The 24,109-nt window shown below is 36.4% G+C and overlaps 1 protein-coding gene across 2 annotated transcripts in view; it reads right to left on the bottom strand.

The window, feature by feature from the left end:
• phf6 (PHD finger protein 6) overlaps positions 1-20,581 on the bottom strand; it is a 40,269-nt gene extending 19,688 nt beyond the window's left edge. For both annotated transcript variants that reach the window (XM_028815772.2, XM_028815769.2), the window contains exons 1-7: positions 20,446-20,581; positions 16,384-16,548; positions 14,818-14,919; positions 9,676-9,809; positions 7,663-7,709; positions 4,368-4,534; positions 4,081-4,224 (exon numbers count right to left, since the gene is read on the bottom strand). In XM_028815772.2, the coding sequence (XP_028671605.1) occupies positions 4,081-4,224; positions 4,368-4,534; positions 7,663-7,709; positions 9,676-9,809; positions 14,818-14,919; positions 16,384-16,521 (732 nt within the window). In that variant the 5' untranslated portion in view covers positions 16,522-16,548; positions 20,446-20,581. The remainder of the gene's footprint in view (positions 1-4,080; positions 4,225-4,367; positions 4,535-7,662; positions 7,710-9,675; positions 9,810-14,817; positions 14,920-16,383; positions 16,549-20,445) is intronic.
• Positions 20,582-24,109: the final 3,528 nt, after the last annotated feature.

The following is a 24,109-nucleotide window of genomic DNA, read 5'->3' as shown; positions in this document are numbered from 1 at the left end:
AACCAATACTAAAATAAAAATTCCAATATTATTATATCTGTACTGTTAAATATAAGACAGACAATTTAGGAGATTTTCATTTTAAACTCTTTATAGCCATTTATTTAATAACATGCTTTTAAAATCTGGTTTCTCAGATAATTAGCTTTGTTAGGTTTATATAATTTGCTATAGCAAGATTGGTAAAATTTGTGAAATTTAGTTAGATTCCCATCCTCAACGCTGTATGCTCAGACTTTTTTCACCCGTTCAACTGTAGAAACAGAGTAGTCATCTAACCTATTCTAACATTAGCAATTAAGGCAATCATGATAAAAATAGGTGGGTAAACAGCCACCACTCTTTAGTTCTGTTGGAATTGCTAATAAAGGGACTTGGGCTCTTTAGAAAACGTAAAGTTCTTCTTAAAAGATGAAATGGAATGTTTTAAACCATTGTGAGATAAACCTTTAAGAACATTTAAAATGTATGTCTTGGTATATACCCCTAAGCCAGGGGTATTCAATTACAAATTCAGCTGGGCCAGGTTTTCAAAAAAAGAACTTTAGCTGGGCCAGACATTTCCAGTGGCTAGTGAGCAGTAGGTAATGGCAAATTTTAAACCAATATAAATTAATGTATTTAAAAACATGTAATGTTTACTCATGGATTCTCTTTTAAATATGGTCACATCAGACACAGGCACGTCAACAAGTGCTTAAAAAAAACCAAAAAAGCTGTAACTGAACAGAATCTGAGAAAGTACAGTAATCCCTCACTATATCGTGCTTCAACTTTTGTGGCTTCACTCTATCGTGGATTTTATATGTAAGCATATTTAAATATATATCGCGGATTTTTCGCTGGTTCGTGGGTTTCAGTGGACAATGGGTCTTTTAATTTCTGGTACATGCTTCCTCAGTTGGTTTGCCCAATTGATTTCATACAAGGGACGCTATTGGCAGATGGCTGAGAAGCTACCCAATCAGAGCACATATTACGTATTAAATAAAACTCCTCAAATATATTGTGAGCAGGGGGCTGTTCGCACCTCTAGAGTATACGGATGCGCCTCAAAAAACGCTGAAAAACTACCTTCACATTGCTCCCTTCCTTGCTGGGCTTACTTGTGGCTGCTTTTGTTGCGCAATATGCTTCCCGCACGGTGCTTCACATACTTAAAAGCCCAAACAGCACCTATTGATTTTTGATCGTTTGCTTTTCTCTCTCTTTCTGACATTCTGTGCTCCTGATGCACACTCCTTTGAAGAGGAAGATATGTTTGCATTCTTTTAATTGTGAGACGGAACTGTCATCTCTGTCTTGTCATGGAGCACTTTTAAACTTTTAAAAAAGAGACAAATGTTTGTTTGCAGTGTTTGAATAAAGTTCCTGTCTCTCTACAACCTCCTGTGTTTCTGTGCAAATCTGTGACACAAGCGTGACAATATAAAAATAACCATATAAACATATGGTTTTTACTTTGCGGATTTTCACCTTTCACGGGGGGTTCTGGAATGCAACCCCTGCGATGGAGGAGGGATCACTGTAGCAATACTTTTTTCCACTTTTGAAAAGAAAAAAAAAAAAAAACATAACATTTTGGTCAAATTGGACCTAATAACATCTCAAAGTGCATAAAAATAATGCACAGTATTAGCAATAACATTTGCTTCCCTTTTAAAATAAAATACATATTTTGGTCACATAGCATTGATCTTTTTTATTGTGTTAAATGCACTATCAAAGCTATCAATGCACAAACCCATAACAAATGATAACAATAACTAACACACATAAATACAATGTCTACTATACACTGAGGGAACATAATTTTGTTTTAAATCACCATGTGTGATTAGCAATGCCTTTTTTGTAAACAAAAACGGTGGCAGGATGCACACTTTGCGTTTGGATCAAGTTTGAGGTACTGTTATGGTATATAGAGGCCAAGAGTCCCAGCACTACGTTATGTTTTTTGGTGAAAAAACTAACATTTAATATCTGAAATTGACAAATCGACAAGTACAATAATAATTTTTTGCATTTATATAGCACTTTACTCACACCTTTAAAAGCTTTGCAAGCTTCACACCGGGAAAACCCGAGACACAAACCAGCACCTCCTTATCGTGAAGCAGCGGCTCTATCATTACGCCACCTGTGTAGGTGTATTCTACAGTCCAATATTCTGCTTGATAGTTTAAAATTACAAACATGAAATTGAAGAATATTAACCGCAGGTTAACAACGAGCTCTACATTCTACAAAAAATGTATACAGTCTCACAAAGCAATTAGTGCTTTATTTGACTGAGATTTAAGAAAATTCAAAACTTTATATAGTAGAACCTCGGTTCACAACCATAATTCGTTCCAAAACTCTGATTGTAAACCGATTAGGTCATGAACCGAAGCAATTTCCTCCATAGGACTGTATGTAAATACAATTAATCCGTTCCAGACCATACGAACTGTATGCAAATATATATATATTTAAGTTTTTAAGCACAAATATAGTTAATCAAACTATAGAATGCACAGCGTAATAGTAAACTAAATGTAAAAACATTGAATAACACTGAGAAAACCTTGAACAACAGAGAAAACTAACACTGCAATAGTTTGCGCTATAGCACTACCAACCGCTGGCTAAAAACACTTTTTTTTTTTTTTTTTTTTAATGAGTTTTAAGCACAGGGAAAAAAATGAACATTTGAAAAAAATCCGTAATTTAATAAACCACCAAGAAAAGTAACACTGCAACAATGCACGCTACGAACCGATCACTGTAAACAGAAGTGAAAACAAAATCAAGCCCAGTGCATTCTTTAACTGCCTTCCTACCTTATCTCTCTCTCTCTCTCTCTCTCTACAGGAAGAGACTGAACATGTACAAACCGAAAGGGAAACTGGCTTGTTCGTATACCGAGTGTGTGGTCGTGAACCGAGGCAAAAGTTTGGCGAACTTTTTGGTTGTAAATCGATTTGTACGTGTACCGAGACGTTCCTGAACCGAGGTTCCACATGAAATGTCCATTTGATGTACATGTTTTCATCAAATGTAGTGTTTCTAATTTGTTCTTTATTTTGAGTTTCAATGCCTGATCGTTGTCCTTGTAACAGCCATGTAACCCCAGGATTGAAGCGCGTGTGTGTGTGTGTATATATATATATATATATATATATATATATATATATATATATATATATATATATATATATATATATATATATATATATATATATATATATATATAGAGGCAACCAATTGTATGAAGACACACGCAGAGACAGTGCTTGTCAATAAAAAGGCACTCACTGGAGCAACAATTAGATTAATTTGCAAAAACCTAAATTTGCACTCACTTCATGAAACTGGAATATAAGTAAGACTTAACACACAATTGATTATAGAATCATTTAATATGTAGTCAATGCCATGGCCAGCTGTCACGGCCAAGGAACCTTCACACACACGCAAACAAAAAAAAAAAAACACCATCACTTCTAGACACACAACAATGCACTGCATTGTGTGTTTAATGTTGCTAGGCTATGTAGCTTACAGTAGTCTATACTACTGCAAGACTTTATTTAGGAATTTCTGAAGGCTTGTGAAATGTGTATTTCTCACATTTTCTCTGCATTTCTGATAGGACCGCTGACTGGGCTAGTGGGCCAATCAGAGGTTGCTTCTGGGCCACATGTGACCCTGTAGGTCACCATTTGAATAGGTCAGCCCTAAGCCATTAAATATCACATAATTATTCTCCAACTGTCTTTTTAAGGTAAATATTGATAAAGTTGTGACTGTATATATTTGTTCTTTCCTTCAATTTCTTTTGTTTTTTGTTACATTTTATATTCCGTTAGAAAATGCAAAAGAATGTATATTTTTTGACTACTCTGTGATATTTAATAAACAAAATTTGGAAGAATTCTTGCGTGCATGGAAAAACCTTCACCATACATTCCGAATCCTATTATATAGCATAACATACCAAAAAAAAAAAAAAATATCACTACATATTAAGAAAAAGCAATGAAATACACAATCCGTCAGATGCAAATTGATTGATGCTATAGAATCAATACTCACCATACATTTGTAGTGCGCTGCAACCTTCTTTGCTGTAGATGCATGCAACTTCCCTCGGGTTTCATTCTCTTCTTCCCCTGCATGACAGAATCCACAGCGGGGTCCACCATCACTTGAGCTACTTCTCAGAGGTGAACGGTCACGCTGATGGAGAGATATAGAATGAAATCTCAGTCAAAGCACATTTTTAAATGTTTTACAACAGCTGATGAAACGGCATACTCTCAAACTATAGTAGACTGCAGCCCTTAAAATATGACATTGCTGAGTAAGTTGTACTTTCTTACGTGTGAGGCACTCTCTATGTCATCGGTACCATGTGAAGATGTGGATCGAGTGTCCTCAGATTGGCCTCGAGAACTGGGTACTTTTGGACGCCCTTTTTCCACCTTCCCCCTTCCTCTTCCTCGTGATGGTGATGAATCGGAATTATTTACACCTCTCTCCAACTCATCTGCAGAAGAGAAAGGCTTACACTGAAAATGACACTTTCAAAGATTTATTAAAATGAATACCACTAAATAAAACAGAAATCTAATGTGCAGCAATACTAAAACATCATTCTTAACATCTGAAACCAGAGCCTATCAATTAGAAGTGTTTTATTTAGAAGCTGTCCACAAATACCTAATATGCGTAAATCAAGATAAGCTGAAAAAAATAACTAACACAGTGCTTTAACAGAGAGCATTACCTACTCCTAAATCTAGAGCCACATTTTTACATTCAACCACATAATTGGTTTCTCAAACCTGTTTAGCAAAATGAAAGGCTTGAGAAGAATATGAGTAAAAACCTTCAATATATTCAACAATATAGGTATTCCTTTATCAGGCAGCTTCATCTTCAAAAAGACTGACCAGTCACTCTTCCAAAATTTCTCAAAATAACTCATAACGGCAAGACCTTATAATTAATAAAGCATTTAAATATTTTTTTAAATATATGAAAAGGATAATTTAAGATAAGGCTATAGCTTACGATTTAATGTTTAAATCTGAAAGCATTAGCTTTAAATGAATTAGACTCTGCTAGGCAATTTGATAAATCATCTTAAATATGGAATGTGGGTGTTCTGCCTTCCAAACTAGCTAAGGAATTTGTTTGAACATATTATAAAAAGTCAACTGGAAGCAAGAAAATGTTACTGCTTTGCTATTTTTGGTGATCCCTTCAAAGTAAAGGCCTGTAAGTAGTTCTACCAAGTGATTTAAATAAGCATAATTAGCTTGATATAAACACATTTTCCAGTAATATAGTTCATGTAGCTATGATGCCTAAATAAACTAAAAATAATTTACTGAGTATACTCGCTAGTATATTGTTTGATTAGAGCATGGATTACACTACCGGTCAAGTTTTAGAACACCTCAGTTTTTTCAGTTTTTATGGAAATGCATGCAGTTTAATGTCTTAATGTTTCATTAAATCAATGCATAACAAATAAACAATTGCAAATAAAAAAATCAAGGAATCATTTAAGTGTACAAAATTTTATTCAAATTTTTGATTCCTCAAATGTAGCCACCTTTTGCTGTTACACCAGCCAAACTCTGATAACCCTTTTGATTCAGAATGCCAGTCACTCTGTGCAAGTCACAACCTCTTCCTCCAGCAAAAGAACTCCAGACCATCACACTTCCTCCTCCATGATTGACAGTTGGTGTCACACACTAAGGAACCATCCTTTCACCAACTTAACAGTGTACAAACACCCTGCATGATGAATTAAAGACTTCAAATTTTGATTTATCATGCCTTAAAACATTCTTCCAGTCTGCAGTAGTCCACAGCCGGTATTTCAAGGCCCTAATTTGTCCTTTAAGGAATGGCTTTCTTACTGCCACTCGCCCTGTCAAACCTGCAGCACGAAGTCATCTCTTCATAGCGGAAATTGAAACTTGCTTTTTTCCACCACTATTATGTTGTGCTTGAAGCTGTCACGCTGTGAGGCACCTAACTGCAGGCTGGTTGTGACTTCGGGTCAGCCAGATCGCTTCCTATCAGAGTTTCTTCCAGTTTCCGATTGCCTTTGGATGGTGTAGGACACCATACTCACTGACACTTCAATTTTTTTTTTGGCAATTTCTCTAAATGAAAGGGCTACACTTCTAAGGGTAATAATGCTCTGATTGAATTAATTTGTTAATTGCCATTTTCTTGCCATTATCACTGGAATTTACAACTTTCTACAGTGTAATAGTGTATTGTCCAAATAGTATTTAAGAGGGTGTAGTAACAGAGTCTGTTCCAACTCTGCTTTACTTAAAACCTCTGTCTGTCTTAATCAACAGAAGTTACCTGTGCAAATTGTTTGCTTCAACTTACAAGGCTAAAAATACTATAATTGCTGCTGTAGGTTGTAACCTATTAGTTGTTCCCTAATTAAGGCCCAACTGTAATATTCCAATATTTCCTTTTTTCAGTTTTAAACTTTAAAAATTTAATCCTCTGGCAGTTTATTGCTTACCTTTTCACCATTTTGGGTCATTCATTGCATATCAACTGATTAAAAAAACTGGAAAAAATTAATTGTAATAGTGTAATACTGTACATGTTATCATGTAATACTGTACAGATTATGATCACTAGTCTAATGTACAATGTATATTATAAATGTACAGTATTGTAATGGAAATAGTTAATTTCTTGTAATTTACATTTCTTTGTTTCACTCCGAATTCACTATTTTGGGACAAATAAATACACATTCTTTTTACCACCTCTATACAGCTTGGCTGCTGTTACTTTTAGTTCTTAACACTATGAAAAGAAGAGAACAATGGATTTTACTCACAAATCAACTTTAAATCAATTATATAAAGTGAATTAATGTAGAAAACTCAGAAGATTGCTTTTGACACCACTATTAATTAAAACAGAGGTAAATATGTAGATGCAAGAAAAAAGATTAATGGTATATTTTAAAACTGTACAAATTTTTTTTCCTGTCAAAAAGACAAACTACACAGATAAAGACACCTGTGTTATAGCTTAAAACAACCCTTTATTAAATATTACCTTTAAAAAAAAATTTAAAAAAGCATATCATTTCTCTTCCTCTTTCACTTTTAACTGGGAAAAGAACTGCAACTGATACTAAGAAAAGGACACTGCACATACCCAAAAACAGTATCCATAATCACCTGCTTTAGGTATTTCATATTGTGCCCAGAAAGTCAGTAACTAGCAGCCATAAAACACTCAGCTGGAACTCTTCTATTCAACATAAATACTGCTGCTTTTTATTTAACTGTATTCTGTAACATAAGGTATTGCGAATCTGCCAATATTTAGTGTCACTGGGATTTGGGTTAATGAATTAGAATTTAAAGCCCAGCACCATTACTTTTAATTCTGAGTTCAGACTGATATTATAAAGCTAGTTATTCTACAGCAAAAACGTAACGTCCATGTTAAAACCTGACGTGTTACAGGGCTACATTTGCCAAATAAATCTTACTGTTTGTAAATTAGTTTTCCTTTGCTATCAACTATATGATTTCAGGTATTTTCAAACAGAAAATCAATCATTAAAATTATTAAAAATAAAGAGAAAAACTTTTTTTTCTTTTGACATACCATCACTTGAGTCCTGTGTGGAATCCCGGTGCTTTCTGCAGTATACTCTTGTAAAATAGAAAAGCATAATCAATTAAACTTACACTGTATTTTCCATGTACTTTGTATTTTAAACTGTGTGTAGTAAATGAAAAAACTTCAATTAAATCAATAGCTAGCAATTTAGTTGCTATTTAATCATTGTCTCTCCAGCTTATTTTTTAATAATAGACATTTCAAAATGTCATTTTGATTCAGATATAAACACTAAATATATACATCCTACTTAACAACAGAAACATATAACTCAAACAGATATCTGTCATTTAATCTCTGACATGGTAAAAACACACAAACATGGAAACATTTGTTAGTACCCCTTCACAAAAAAAGAAGGACCCACAATTGCCTCTGAAATAACTTGAAACTGACCAGACTAACTGGCACCTGTCATTGTTTATTCCGTATTTAACAAAAATCAGACTCCGAAATATTCTTTTGGATCAAAACTCTAGAACAAATTGTAACACAAATGAAAATGGCATGGACAAAAATGACAGAACCCTTAAACTAATAATTTGTTAGTACAACCTTTAGAGGCAATCACTGCAAATAAGTGATTCCTGTAGCTCTCAGTGGGACTTCAACACTTGTCAACACACAGTTTGGCCCACTCTTCCTGAGCAAAATCCTGCAGCTCTGTCAGGTTTCATGGGTGCCTCCCCCAAACTGCATGTTTCAGTCTTTCTATAGATGTTGATAGCACTGAAATTATGGCTCATAGAAGGCCACATCAGAACACTCAAATATTTTGTTCTTAGGCATTCTTGGGTGCTTTTAGCTGTTTGTTTTGGGTCATCATCCTGTTGGAGAATCAATGACCTGCAAATGAGACAAGAGTTTTCTGACACTAGGCAGTACATTTTGCTCCAGAATGTCTTTATAGTTTTGAGATTTCATTGTTCTCTCCACAGATTAAAGGCACTCCAAGCAGGCAGCAACAAAGTAGCTCCAAAAAAATAATAGAGCCTATTCCATGTTGAACAGTAGGGATGGTGTTCTTTTCTTTGAAAGCTATATGTTTTCTTTTGCAGACGTACAGCTTATGTGACTTGCCAAAAATCTCCAGTTTTGTCTCATCTTTCCAAACGACATTCTCCCAGAAGCATTGTGGCTTGTTAATATGTATTTTAGCAAATTCCAGTCTGTCTTTTTTTATGTTTTTCTTTCAATTGTGGAGTCTTCCTGTGGCTTCTTCCACTGAGCCCACTGTTACTCAAAAAGTGACGGATGGTGTGATAAGACACTGATGGACCCTGACCTTTTAGTTCAGCTTGTATCACTTTGGAGACTGTCCTTGGCTTTTTGTCTTTTATTTTCACTATCCTCCTGCCCATTCTGAGTTTGATTTTCCTCTCATATCTGTGTCCAGGGAGTCTGGCAGCAGTCCCAAGGTCATTAAACTTCTTAATAATATTTGCAAACTGTTTTCACAGGAACATTATGCTGCTTGGAGATGGTCTTACAGCCTTTGCCTTTAATTTGCCGGTCTATAATTTTCTTTCGGATCTCCTCAAACAACTCTCTCCTTTGCTTTCTCTGGTGTATGTTCAATACGGGACACATGATTATACCTAAGAGCAGAGTGACTACTTTAATCCATTTAAATAGGCTAAAAGACTGATTGCACAATTAGAGACAAGTATGATACTAATTAAAGAAAACAAAATCACTCTGATCCAATTATTTATGATCTTTTCTAAGGGTACCAACAAATGTGTCCAGGCAATTTTAGAATATCTTTGTAGAATAAGCAATACTTTTTCTTTTTTCACACTTGCTTTACTTTACTCTATGAAATACCAAGGCATGAAAGTATACATGGAACAATTCTTTTTCATTTAATGCATTATCAGGAGGCATACAGCACTGGCATTGAGCTGTAAAGGTACCAACAAATTTGGCTACATCTGTGTAACGCTTGTTATGAATATGATGTTCCTTCTAAGATGCTATACTGCTTTGTCTCCTTACAGGTAAATGCCTTGTGAAGAATTCTCTTTAATTTGAGCTTTATCCCAAAGTGCACAGTAATAGTGATATGTTCGGCGGCATGTCTTCACATCACAGCCAATAGTTGCTCCAGGCCTGTGACAAGATGAACACATCTGTAAAATAAATAAGAGTAGAGCCACCAGAAGAGTTATCAATTACATCTGAAAATTTCATCAAGATTCCCCACACTGAGGAGCTTCAACATTAGAGACAGAAAAGGAAATTACTACCATTCATGCAAAGTACTACAACATATTGTACAGTATTACATTATTTACCATATTTATTATTAAGTGGATCAAAAAATATGAAGAAATTGTACATATATTTTAAAAAGCATGGTACTAGATCAAAACTTCCTAAGAACCCCCCACAGGAATAAACTGAGTATCTTCAAATGTTTGAATTAGGAAATACTAAATTTGCATAAAAAGTGAAATTTAAAAACACTGCTGGATCTACCTATGGTATGCCTAAATTAAGAGCGAGAGAGACAAACACACAAACAGGAAAACATTCACATCATAAAACTTGCTTGCATAGCAATCATTTAAACTTTACCAATATCGCCTTTCTTAAAACCTTTCATGCATTCTGATTAGGAGCAGTTTGCAAGAAAAAAGTGTCTTGCATTGGAAAATCCTCAACAATTGTGTTCTTACGTAAGACCCTGCCCAGCATAAGCAAGTTAGGTCGATGGATGGACAGATGAATGGATGACTATAACCTTATAAAGTCTGTTCAGTTCTTGTTATTTGATTACATATTTCACACCTGGGGGAGGTACATGTATGGTTTCATATCAGGCAGCCGTGTTAAATATGTCATCTTCACAATATTTACATTTTGTATTGACTGAACATAAAGAACGTTCTGGCAAAATGTCAAAATTCTACATACATCATCCCCACTTTGCTAGGAGAGCTTTGATGGAACTTAAGCCAGACTTTCATCTGCCTAAAATGTCAATATGAACACAGCTACCTCAGTAAGAGACAAATGCCTCTTTAAATACCATCATCTACAGCTTTGCTACATTTCATTCAGTTTTGAAGCTAATTATAACATTAAATTTCTTGTACTCTTGTCATGTTCGGCTCTCTATAATTTGTTAATTTACAGTAATTTCCAATAAGTATTTTACGAACAGCAATTTTTGTAAATGTCCCTTTAAACAAACCCTACTTTGCCAACTGTTCTGCGGAAACATTCAGCTGTGAATATTATTACACTATTTACACATGACAATAAATTTGACTTCAATTATTCACTGACTGACTGATGATTCCAATATGTAATTAAAGTATATTGAATTGCTCAATTTTTTAAACATACAGTGGAACCTCGGGACACAAACGTATCGGACCACGTACAAATCGGGTTACGACCAAAAAGTTCGCCAAACTTTTGCATCTGTTCACTATCACACACTTGGGTGACGAACAAGCCAGTTTCCCTTCTGGTTTGTACGCACCGATTATTTCCACATGTGTTCAGTCTCTCCCTGTGCAGCGAGCGAGCGAGTGAGAGAGAGAGAATAAATATTTACATATAGCTCGTACGGTCCGGAATGGATTAATTGCATTTACATACAATCCTATGGCGGTAATTACTTCGGGTCACGACCAAATTGGGTTGCGACCAGAGTTTTGGAACGAATTATGGTCATGACCCAAGGTTCCACTGTATTAAGATTTGCACTACCCCAGGTTATGTATATACTGTATATATAGAAACATTACAGGAAAGCTGATAATTATTGTAATTTATTACCAATCATTCTCTATTCCATTTCTCTATACTGGTATCCAGCTGGGGCACCTGACATACTAGTAGCCTTAGAATCCAAGGATGAGAGATCTTGTTATTATATTAGACTGGCCAACACAACTTAAGCCGATGTCACATTACATGACTTTGATGAATTTAAATAACTGTAAATCACTGCCCATGGGAAATTTACCAACCGAGTGCTAATCTTGTAGTAAAATAATGTTTTCCTGTCTTTGTGATAACCAATTGCATGGTGCCTGAAGAACCCTGTGCTGTAAGAAGGGCTAACAGCTATGGCAAGTTCAGCCATAGTCTCTTTTTTTCTTTTTTCCATTCTATTATGGAGTTTAAAACATTAGACATCAGACAGACAAGTTTCTCTTCTGTTTGTGAGGTTCAACACACCCTTATTCCTCATTGCTATATTAAATTCATTGTACTTCTGGATGAGCATCAATTGGTTTTCAGCTCTCATGCACAAGGAGCCAGCCCCCAGCTATTAACAGTTAATATCAAAGCAAGTCGCAAACTAATGGTTTTTCATGGCCATTGAGTATGTTACATTAGGTGACCAGGATCACAGGAGCATACTGCCCGTTGCCTCTTGCTAAGGCTATGTAAATAACAGCTACAACTGAAAATTGCTGGAAATGTCATATGACAAAGCCTTTATGCAATACTGTATAGTGGCTGGGTGGGGCAGGGCGATGTGTGTCCAGTTAGCCAAGGTCTACAGAACTGTCCTATGCCTAGATTTATCTGACTTTTTAACAGGAATAACTGAATACACCAGAGGTCTATTTCATCCAGGGCTAGTGCCAACTCAACTTTTTGTTTTCCTCTTTTTCATTATCAACTGGCCACATCTAAACAATAATATTTACTATAAGGATCTGTTTACTGTGTGTTTATGCATTTTATGGTCCAAGTTAAAAGTGGGTTGTGAACCCACTTGATCCAAGTTCATGGGTGGGAATGTCTGATTTTAATAAATTCAATAAAATGTTAAAAAAAAAAATCCAACTTATTATTGTAGATCTTAGCATTATTATTTGCAGTGCCATGTGTCTTGATTGCTATGTCTCAGTTACATACCATTTGGTACAGAATTCATAAAACCAGTGCTAAAATTTGTGATCCACCATCTGTTGGACAGCAGAGGCATATCAACCTGATGGACACAGACAGACACTTCTTTTATTAAGGTGGATGTGTGCTTGCATTTTGTAATTTGTAAAGTTTATAAATGTATTGTTTTTACACACTTAACTTGCATGTAGTGAAGAGCATTAAACAAAAATAATTTGACTCGTCAAGTTTGACCAGTTACGTGCAATTTAGCCTAGGATTTCTCTGCAAAAAATTCATACAACAGGCTGGGAAAAATATACAGAGCACAAGGGGTATATACAACCTCTTTTGCACTGAAATGGACCAACGCAAATAACAACCAATGTTTATCTGTCCTTGTGCCCTTTGTACAGGTTTTGCAAATTCCATTTTTGAGCTTGGATATACATGTGGAAGTCTGCCTATACCAGCTCAAGTTCAGGACCTAGAGTACTACTGAGGCTGAATTTTTTGTTCTATCCATTTTCCTAAGCGAGTCATTTTACTTCTGCATGATTTCACCGTTACCTGGATTTTGCCCTCAATTCTACTGTTTTTGTGCATTCCATAGAGAGCAGTAGTGAGAGATTTACATTTAGAACAAAATGTCTTAAGTATTTGTATTTTCGCCATAGTTTTAAAAGCTCAAAACACTTTTGTCTTTTCCTCTTATTTCACTGTTTTTCCTGTGTATTTTATTTGTACTCACATAATTGCATCCTTATAATTGTAAATAACACCAAGCAAAGTAGACACCACGAAAAATAACACTAAATTCTGAAAGGCTGCAGCTACTACACAGTTATACCCAGTATTAAGCTCATAAGTAAATAATGGCTAAAATAACCAGAGCATCTGTAAAAAGCAGAATGAAAATCACGATGATGAAGAAAATCTTGAAAGATATGATAAAAAAAATATTAGCCCATGTATCAGAAATAAATGCTTGCCACATTTCAATAAAAATGAGGCAAACCCAGTTTTGGAGTTGATGGTTTGACACCAAAATATAGAAATTGATAAAATAAAAAACAGCATAATTAATTAAAATGGGGGTTCAACTGAATGCAGAAATAGTTAGGATTAAATTCGGCAGGAACAGTGGGCCCCAGAATTAAACTGAAGAATCAGTGACCTAAACTATTTCATCTGTGTGCTTTACAGTATAAATGCTACAAAGAACAGCAAGGTGCACACAGTACATTAAATAATTGAAAAGTGGAACAACTGGGAGTGTTTCACTTTCAAGTACACTACTAAAATCTCTTTAAGTGACTCAAAAAACCTTAGGACAAAGAACGACTTCCAAGGCTTAACGTGATAAGAACATGATAAATATTCAAGTATTATTAGTGCTCTTTACTTATGCTGCATACAATGTAACAAAACAAAAAAAAAAAGCCATTTAGTGCAAGTTGTTTTTGGTAAGGGCGGCACGGTGGCGCAGTGGGTAGCGCTGCTGCCTCGCAGTTGGGAGACCTGGGGACCCGAGTTCGCTTCCCGGGTCCTCCCTGCGTGGAGTTTGCATGTTCTCCCCGTGTCTGCGTGGGTTTCCTCCGGGCGCTCCGGTTTCCACCCACAGTCCAAAGACATGCAGGTTAGGTGGATTGGAGTTTCTAAATTGGCCCTAGTGTGTGCTTGGTGTGTGGGTTGGCACCCTGCCCGGGATTGGTTCCTGCCTTGTGCCCTGTGTTGGCTGGGATTGGCTCCAGCAGACCCCCATGACCCTGTGTTTGGATTCAGCGGGTTGGAAAATAGATGGATGTTTTTGGTAACATGCAATCACCCCTCAAGTTTTCATTGACTTTCATAACATAAGAGGTGCATGTTAGATTAGTTAGTGGCCATTTATACTTGAGTGTCGAGATTGTGCATGAATAAGTCCTTCATTTAATACTCTACTCAGGGTTTGCTCTGGCCTCGAGTCCACTGTTCTTTAGACAGGCACTGGCTCCCTTTAACTATGAAGTGGATATATAGGTTAGAAAATGGATGAATGGAGTTATTTTGATGAAAAAGAAGCAACCTACATTTCAAGTAAATCTTTAGTTCTTACACTGGGAATACTATATTAGGGTTCTTCCGAGGAATCGGATGTTGCATCATTGCTCCACAGGCCGCCTACATTACATCACACTTGCAATCCATGGAATACCCTTACTCATTAACTACTGCTCTCGAAGAAAAGCTCAAAAGAACAGGTCCATTTTAAAAAGCAAGACTTAAAAGAAATCTTACCAGTTTACTTCCCCTCTTGATTTCCTTCTTTACATCTTCAATGGAAAAGCCTCCAATGTTTTCACTGTCAGTAGGAGCTGTCACAAGAGCTGAAGAGAAAAGCTGAAATCAAAGTCATCAATTTTAATAAGTTAACTTTATGCAAGATTATGTTTTTTTTTTTTTTAGTGAGAGTAGGATACTAAACATTTCTTATACCTTTCCGTCACTGTAAAAAAAATATGTTCACCTGGCTTGGAATTGCCAAAGTCACTTCTAAATACCTAATTTCTACTAAACTAAATGGGCATGTCACGCATTTATAAGTGACATTACGCCTGGAGCATTGATGTTTCGATCAACATGACACAAACTTACAGTTTGCGTGTATGTTAAACTCAAAGGGAATACATACAAAACTAAAATGTGGATCCATTAACTTAGTTCCTTTTATAATGAAATTTAAAGGGCAGGAAACTTTCTTGCATGAGTTCAAAAAACAGCCATCCTGCTGGAATTTTTTTATACACACTTATTACAAACATGTGGGGGAGTGGCCTGTTCACAGTATAACATCCGGGCAATACCATGGCTGTGGTTAGAAATAGGCCAATGATAAAAGGTACTAAAGGGGACTGACATAGTATGTAAATTAGCAAGGAGGCAAAAATTGATCAACTGGTAACGGAGTACAACAGTGGAGCTAAAGTAATGCTATGACTATGTTCAGGGATTGCATGCTTGGCATTTCCAATTAGACAGTAATGTTAACTTATTTTAGTTATTCGTTTGGATGTGCAGCAAGATGTTGGATGGTATAAAGTTTCGTCCATGGTTCTTTAGGCACATTTACTGTTGTGGGTGTGCTTGGTACTGAAAATTACATATTCTGTTGCACTTCTTAAACAGCTTACTTAAAAGCAGTACATTACACCTCATTTTAGCTAGGTGTGATGGCACACCATTTAGTTAGAATGCATATTTTACAGTTCATAATTTTGTGGATATAGCTGCTATTTCTTTCAGCCTAACATTGACTGTAGCAGTATTATGTCTAACTGACTGCAACAGAACAGATACTAGAAAATTCCGGTGGCAGTGCTTTGTTCTCTTTTACCACTAGCCCAATGATGTCTTTAAATGCCAAAGTACAATTTAGTTGTACTGAAAGGTTTTACCTTTACAACACGTTAAGTTTATTTTTAACAAATGTAAAGTGTTTTATGCACTCAAGACAAATATTTAAATGATCAATAGAGGTATTTTAGGACACTTTCAGCTAAAGAAGGTATATCCCATTGTGACTATAGCTTGCGGTTTCTCATACCAGGTTAGCAAGCACAGTGCCCTGCCTTCATGAGGTGTTGGGATTTTTTTTTTGAAATTTCAGATGAATTCTTCTTACCCACTTTTAAGCCAAATTCAATCACTGCACCACTTATACTGCCTAAGTTCAAGACTTATAAACATATAACAGGGAATCTGAATTATATCTTATGACTCCACATTAGTTTTAAAGCCACTAATTAGCAGCACTAATCCTAACCAAACTGCAGCCTTCAGGCCATTAAAAAGTAATCATCTTACCAAACACTTTTGGTGAGCTGCCAGTTTTTGGTTGTCAGACACTAGAAGTTGTCCACATTCCTTGTCTTTGTTTGTCCTACAGAAGGCACACTTCCGCAGCCTTGCAGCACTTTTCCTCTGCACTGCTGAGCTTGACATATTTAGTGTCCTTGTCGCACGTTCCACCTAAAAACAAAAAAAAAAACAAAAAAAACAAAAACAAAAAAAAAGGTTTAAGGGAAATCTGTGGACAATAGTCAACTACTGAACCACAGCAATACTGACTGGCACCTAAGACAGACAAATTTCAGAGGTAAATGGGGGAATTGAAGTCACGTGAACAAAACTGTGCATAATCACACTGGATCACAGGTCAATCAGTAATTGTGCAATTTCGTTTTACGAAGGTTTGCAGAGTGGCTCCACTAATCAAGTATTATTGGCAAGTTAGATCCTCCCTAAAATGCGTTGGCTAAACAGACTTGAAGTGCCAATATATGTGTGTGTGTGTGTATATTATATATATATATATATATATATATATATATATATATACATACATACACATACATACATACATACACACACACACAGGGTTGGAACAATTAGGTCACTGACCATCACATTTCTTGACTAACTCCTCACGAACGTGACGGTCAAAGTAGGGACAGTAATTTTGAACTGCAGAGTAGCGGCGGTCTTGTTATTCTGGTCCGAGAGAATATGCTAACATCCAAGTGGTAACAAATGACTTAATTCAAATATTTTTGTTTTAAATTGATAGAATAGGTTGAAGTGCTTTAGCATTTTATAATAAATAAGATTAATTTAAATAAGAATTCAGCAATATTAGGTATACAAAAAAACTCCCCGGAATGTTTCTCTGAGGTTGGCACTCATTGAGCAGGAATTTCATGAACTCTCAATCCACAACACTCTGCTAAGTTTTATCTTTAGTCTGGTAAGGAGCAGGCTAAGATATGACACAGGGTTGACTCGGTTACAAAGAGCATCTTCCTCCAACACTCTTTGGTGGAACTGAACCTGGCTCAAATAACCTTGCTGTATTGTTTTAAGCAAGGTCTACTCCCTAATCACGTTTGGTGGAATTCTCCCCAGGATTGTTGGGACTGAGGCAAAGCAATTCAAGAAAACAAACAACAATGGCTGGGTTGCCAGTCCAATGGTGGGCCCATTCAGACATACTAATGCTGGTGCCAATTCAGAGTTGACAATTAACTTAGGACATAAACCTTTGGGCTATGCCAAGAAAACACACAGATAAGGGTGGGAAGAACAGCTGTACAGACTTTTAACCATGTACCCTAGACCTTTTCAAGTGTAGGGTTAACTATTGTGCTACAATGTTGTCAAAGAATTCATAACAGTCAAGAGGAATTAAATCTGGCTACATTCACCAAAGCCTAGGCACTAATTCTAAATAATACTATAACCGGATGAAAATAAAAATATGAGGGAAAAAAATACCAAAAGAACTTTCTAAGGAAAATATATCATGGCACAATGCCATTTTAGAAGTCTAATTTTCATGTTTAAAAAATGCTGGGGCAGGGTGCTTTAAAAGTCACAAACATAGCATATAACTGTTTTCAAAATTTTCTGCAAACTGTAAGATTTACTTGGATTAGGTAGGTTTCAGAATATATTTTACTTAGAAACACTGCACCCTTTAATCAAGTCAAGAATACAAATAATACAAAGGACTTTTTAAAGACTGCAATCTCTAAGGATCTCTGTAGCTTTTCTCCCAGTAACAAGTCTCTTAATCAGAAGCTTTTTCATGGTTGTAACTGAACTACATTGTTAATTCGAAGATTTGCTTTACTGTATCTTCACTCAATCTGTGAATTCAGAACTAACTTATGTTATTATGTCTAAATGTGTATATATTAACAGTACTACAAGATAGTCCACAGGAGTGTGCTCACACTTTATTGGGTTTGTTAGCATTCTGCCATTATTTTCTAAAACTACAGAAAATTTACATTAAACAGACTAACATGCAAATGACAACAACAAATATGAAGCTCATCTTTGGCGTTTATTTAGAATGGATTTAAGCAGGTTGGACAATGAAAAGGTGTATAAATGTACTAAAATCAAACTGAAAACCAGTGAGCACTCTGCTTTCCACCAATAGTCAAAAGATATGCAGGTTAGGTAGATTGGTGATGCTAAATTAGGCCAAGTGTGTGTGTATGCCTGGTGATGGGTTGGCACCCTGTTTAGGGACTATTCCTGCATTGCCCCCTAGACTTGCTGGGGATGGTTCCACCATCCACATGAACCTGCTCAGAATAAGGCAAGTTTTGAAGATTGATGGATGGAAAACACTGAAGAAATTTTTACAAGCATGTAAAACATTATGAACTGCAAATTGTAAAAACTGCAATATTACTCCAAAAGAGAGATATTCTACAAATTGTTTATAGTGAGAAGTTAAGCAAAATTACACCTTTTATTGGCTCACTAGAAACATTACACTGTGCAAGCGTTCGAAGGCAACTTGGGCCCCATCTTCTGGCAAAATGTAAAGTTTAAAAATAGGTGCCTCCTTTTTACATCCATCCTGTATTCCTCCAGCAGCAAACACACACAAACATATAAAACTCTGGTGAGGGCTTACTGAGGCACCGGATCATCTATCACCAATCAGGAATCTTCCCACTGGGAGCCTCCACAGTTCAACAAAGCTCAAAACATTTACAGGGCCTTACCTGCTCAATGCTCCGAGCTTGACACTTTGGATAAGGAAAGCACTTATGATATACAATTAACTACATTGTCCCGGATTTATATTTAACCAAAACCTTTCTTAATATTACAGTTGCACTGTTATTTATCTGGGTCTAGACGCGATTTGTACATAGCTCCGAATAAAAATTTAAAGAGAAAATTAATAGTCAATAATAAACGGTATAAATATTTGTTGCACCAAAAGAGAAATACCCTATAATGTTGAAATAATCCACAAAATGTGCAGGTCATATAGGTTCAAGTCAGTTACTTCTCAAATAGCCGAGTAGCTGGTTAACTAATTTGGGGATTCCCTGATATTAGGCTTTAACTTATAATAAAGAATTTAAAGATTTGCAATGTTTTCTAAAAAAGCGTACTCCGTGCAGATTTCAGAAAATAAATTGTCAACCTGTGTTTGACGTTTGGTCTCGTTAGGTATCTTTAACATTTCAAATGTGCCGCTTTTTACATCCGTTAAAAGTACTGCCGTACATAGGTGAACTATTGGGATGACCCGTTTTCTTGTTCTGTTAAGATTCCTTTATATTAAAATAAAAACATGGAAGTTCAAATGTGATAAACAGCTCATTATAATTACTATATAAATATAAACATCTAAAATAACCCTACTAGCAGAACCCGTACACTCGAGCGCACGTTCTCTCCATGGTGCCACTGCGCCCGTTGAGCCTTCTGACGACAAATGCGCGGAAAAGCCGAGTCGTCGCCGTGTAAACAAGGCAGGCTGGGAGGATTTCGCGCAGCAATGGCGCGCTCCGGAAAACGTTGTTTCCAAATTCAAAGCTGCTGCAATAAAACGTACGTCAAAGACCAGTGAGAAGGCCACGAAAACGGCAAGCGTGATAGGAAAATGTACTGTTCCCGTCTCATCAGTGAACTCTCGCGACTGTACTTCGAGGAGGGGGTGTGGTGCCCCCCCCACCCCGAAATGGGTACTTACTGATACCCCTCCCGGCCTTTCTCATTTTGGGAGCCCGATGTTGCGATTTAAATTGCGCAGGCCATTCAGATAAGGGTGTGCACTGAGCATGAGCGAGGCTGCAAAATCATCACAGACCGAGTAACATGTCTTCATCAAACGCAAAAACGGTTTTTGGGGAGCACCAGGAAAAGCGCCCGAAATAGCTCAAGTCAAGAGTATCTACCGCTTCACACTGAAGGTACCTAAAGGAAAGAGGAGGCGGTGGTGAGAGGGTCTTTCAGCCCCCTCCCCCTTGATCACACTCTCCGTAACACACCAGGACACCAAACATGGTCCAGCTGGTCTAGAGAGGCTAATAAGGGTTACAACAGACACCTTACCCTTCCAGCCCTGTTAGTGTTTTAGTCACGTTGCTCCAGTGGATGGGACAGGAAAAAAAAAAAAGACTTTCTCTTCTCGCGGTGGGAGCGCCGGCTCCAGTACAGTTGGCGCTGCGCTGAATTCGGATGACGTTGCACGACGTACGAAGGAGAGGAAAAAAAACACACACACACACACTGTCAACCCGCCTTCCCAACCGAACTCCGAGTAGCTATTGGCCATTATAAGACCCGCCCCTTCCAGTTGATCACGTGGTTCAAAGGTAAAGCCAAAAGCAATTTGCCATGTAATTGCAGAAAAATAAAAATACGCATTTTACGTGGTTGAGTTGGCTTGCGTTAAAGAAAAGGTAGACATGATCAAAATAAACTGTACCTAAAAGCGGAGTTAATACAAATAACAAACGTGTATTTTTTTCTTTAAATGTACGCCTTCACTTGTTAATTATAAGCATGCGCCTGTTCTGGTATCATTGGGTACAAACCAAGGACTGATGCCCAAAGCAGGGTACTCGCTCACTTGTTTCGAAGTGATGTAGAAACACCAGCCCATCTTTGAGAAACGGATAGAGAACCGAAGTGCTTGGAGAAACTAGTCATTGTGCTTATTATGCAAAAGTGAAAGTAAAGCAAGTAGGATTGAAAATGGAGAATAACAGACGGATGTGGGGTACAGCAGACCAATCAGTCCGCCTGGATCGTTGGGTAACTGATTCCAGTATTCATGAAGGGTAAAAATTGTAATGGGTTTAGCTGCAACAGTAACGAATGAGCAGTACTTTTGACTACACTGTGTGTAGAAAAGCCCCTTCTTTTTCCGGTTATGCATGAACTTCTTCTTGACTATTTTTAACTTAAATTATAATTCTGACGAACTGACTTTTTTGATGCCTTTTACGATTTGAAAATTTTACAAAGAAGAATGGTGGGTTGTGCAATTTGGATTTCTTTTTGGGTCTCCTGCTTCATTTTACAATTTAGAGTCTACTCACGGATCGTCAATATTACTAGATGACTGAACCCAGGAAGGATCTCTGACCCTGCAGTTGTGTTTTCTACGCAAGTTTACCTTGAATAATAATAATGATAATTATTGTTATTTGTGTTAGTATTATTATTATTATTAGCTTCTATCTGTCTGTCTGTCTATTATAATTTGGAACTCTTGCAGGTAAAGTGACTTGTTCAGATTCACACGAGTCAGGAGCTGGAAGTGAGCCAGCAGCTTTATGGTATAAAGTCTAGTGCTTTAGTCACAACACCATACTGGTTTAAAATGTGGATGATTACCCAGTCACATTTGTGTTATTGTATATTTTTTTACTGCGATTGGACATTGCTTTTTAAGATTAGATGAAATAAACAAAGATAAGAAAGTTTGAAAATGAGTTGGTAATAAATTATGCTACTGCAGTGTCTTCTTTGCAGTTATGTGTGTGTGTGTGTGTGTGTGTGTAGTCACAAAGAGAGTGAGAGAGAACAAAAGGGAAGCATGCTAAGAGTCAGTTGGCTTTTTTATATAGTTACCCAAATTGTCATTTGTTACAGTTCAGCTGTCCACATGTTTAAAGTTAGCCATTTCCAGTTACAGCATATAAGCATATTGAAGATTACATGTAAGAAGTATAAATTCCACCTATCTTCTGTTTTATTTTTAAGTTTGCTTAATCTGATTCAGCTCATTGAAGGGCATACCAGTTCATGCACCTACATTCATTTGCACTGAGATGCCAGGTAATCTACCATTCACATTTTTACGTTGTTGGAGAAAGCTGAAGTATCCAGATAAAAACTGATACAGAGAAAGTGAGTACATGCAAACTACACACAGACAATGATCAGGTCAAGATACAAGACTAGTCTCACAGGAGATGTGAGAAAGCACAGCTGATAACTGTGCCACCACAAAATATAAAATATTGAGTGTAATATCAGTTGAAGACTCTGTTCAGAACATCTTCATATTAAAGACACCTACAAAGAATTACATAGCTTGTATTGTTAGTTTTAAATCACTCTTGGAAAATTTACAAATTACCATCTTCCACAATAACAAGTATGTTAATTTTATTCATGTGGCAAACAATCATATGTTCATCAAATTATTCAATATGCAAAAAGTATTACTTTTTCAATAGTGTTTTAGACAGATAGGCAAATAGGGCTATAGCTAGTAGTGCCAGTTTAGAGTTCCAGCTGGTCCAAATCTCAGTACAGTCAATTTCTTTATAGAGTTTATATGTTTTCCTTGTTTTTAGGTGTTTTTTCCCTAGATTTTAATATGCATCAATGTTAAATACTGTCTCTAAACTTGCTTTAGTGTGCCCAATCCTGAGTAGATTCCATTGTACACCTTATACATCCAAGATATTTTTTTCTTTCCCCAATTCTTTAAAAAATAGTGAATGTATGTTAATTGTGTTTTTTTAATATATTCTAAAAAGTTAACTCATCAGCTCAAAGGCAATGATCTGGACACATATATGTACAAATACTTTCCTAGAAAATATGTGTGATACAATGTCCACAAAATACTTCATACTGTAACACCTTTCTTAGTATGCCCATTCCCAAAAGAATGGTCAATATGTTTATATGCTTCTATTTCTTTCAAAGACTAAGTTATGCCCAAATTGTCCTAATATTTATATGTAAGTACAGTATATTGAGGCTTAAATCATTTTAACGATTATATCACATAACAGAAATCCTTTCAGATAAAATATGTATAAAAATTAAAATAATACAGTGGAAATACCAGCAGTCAAAAACCTAATTTGTCCGTTGAACCAAGGGAGTTCTCCTTTCACTGGACTGTCTAAGACATTCGGTTGCTGCACTTGATATGGGGTAAGGATGAGGGTTTGTGTCTCCAGAGCCCAGTGAGAGTGATATTTGTATATCCTTTTAGAATGTAAAATGTACCTTCTCATATCAATATGATAATAGCAGAACTCTGTATGTTTATAGGTTACTGTGGTAACACTCTTAGGTTATATTTCTTTTATATTCTGTAAGCAACATTTTCATAACTGCTTAATCTCACTAAAGGTCACAAGGGACCTGTCCCAGATAAACTGAGCATAAGACAAGACACAGTCTTGGACAAGAACCCACTGTTTAGTATTCAGCAAAGAAGCAGCAGAATTCCTTGTTCTTTTCACCTGTCGTGTGTTCAGCTTAAGACAAGTGTTACACATTCACTGAATATTTACAAATTTTACTTATATGGATGCATCCATCTGTTTTGTAGCTCACTTAACCTATTCACTGCTTCCGGAAGTTGGTGCCAGTTGCAGCAAAACTGAGTTCAGAGCAGTAATCAACACTGGACAGAGCTCCAGTCTATCTCAGGGCTGCACACACACCCAGTGTTAATTTAAAATTACAAATTAACCTAATGGAGACGTCTTTGGGATGCAGGACGACAACTGTAATACGTGAAGTAAAACCTTTATAGATATAGGCAGATTGCATAAATTTCACAAAGGCAATATCCAGTTAGAGGATTTGAAACCAAGACTCTGGAACTAATGAAGCAGTGGTTCTAGCCATTAAAATATACCACAGGTAAATGACACTGTTATCTTTAACCTGTTGCCTAAAGTGAAACTTGTGTTTACTTCTCCTGAATGTCACGGTAATTAACTAGGTTGTCTCATAC

The sequence above is a fragment of the Erpetoichthys calabaricus genome, chromosome 12 (genome assembly GCF_900747795.2).
Source record: "Erpetoichthys calabaricus chromosome 12, fErpCal1.3, whole genome shotgun sequence".
NCBI lineage: Eukaryota > Metazoa > Chordata > Cladistia > Polypteriformes > Polypteridae > Erpetoichthys > Erpetoichthys calabaricus.
The sequence above is the reverse complement of the archived record's forward strand: the minus strand, read 5'-3'. Positions and strand labels throughout refer to the sequence as shown.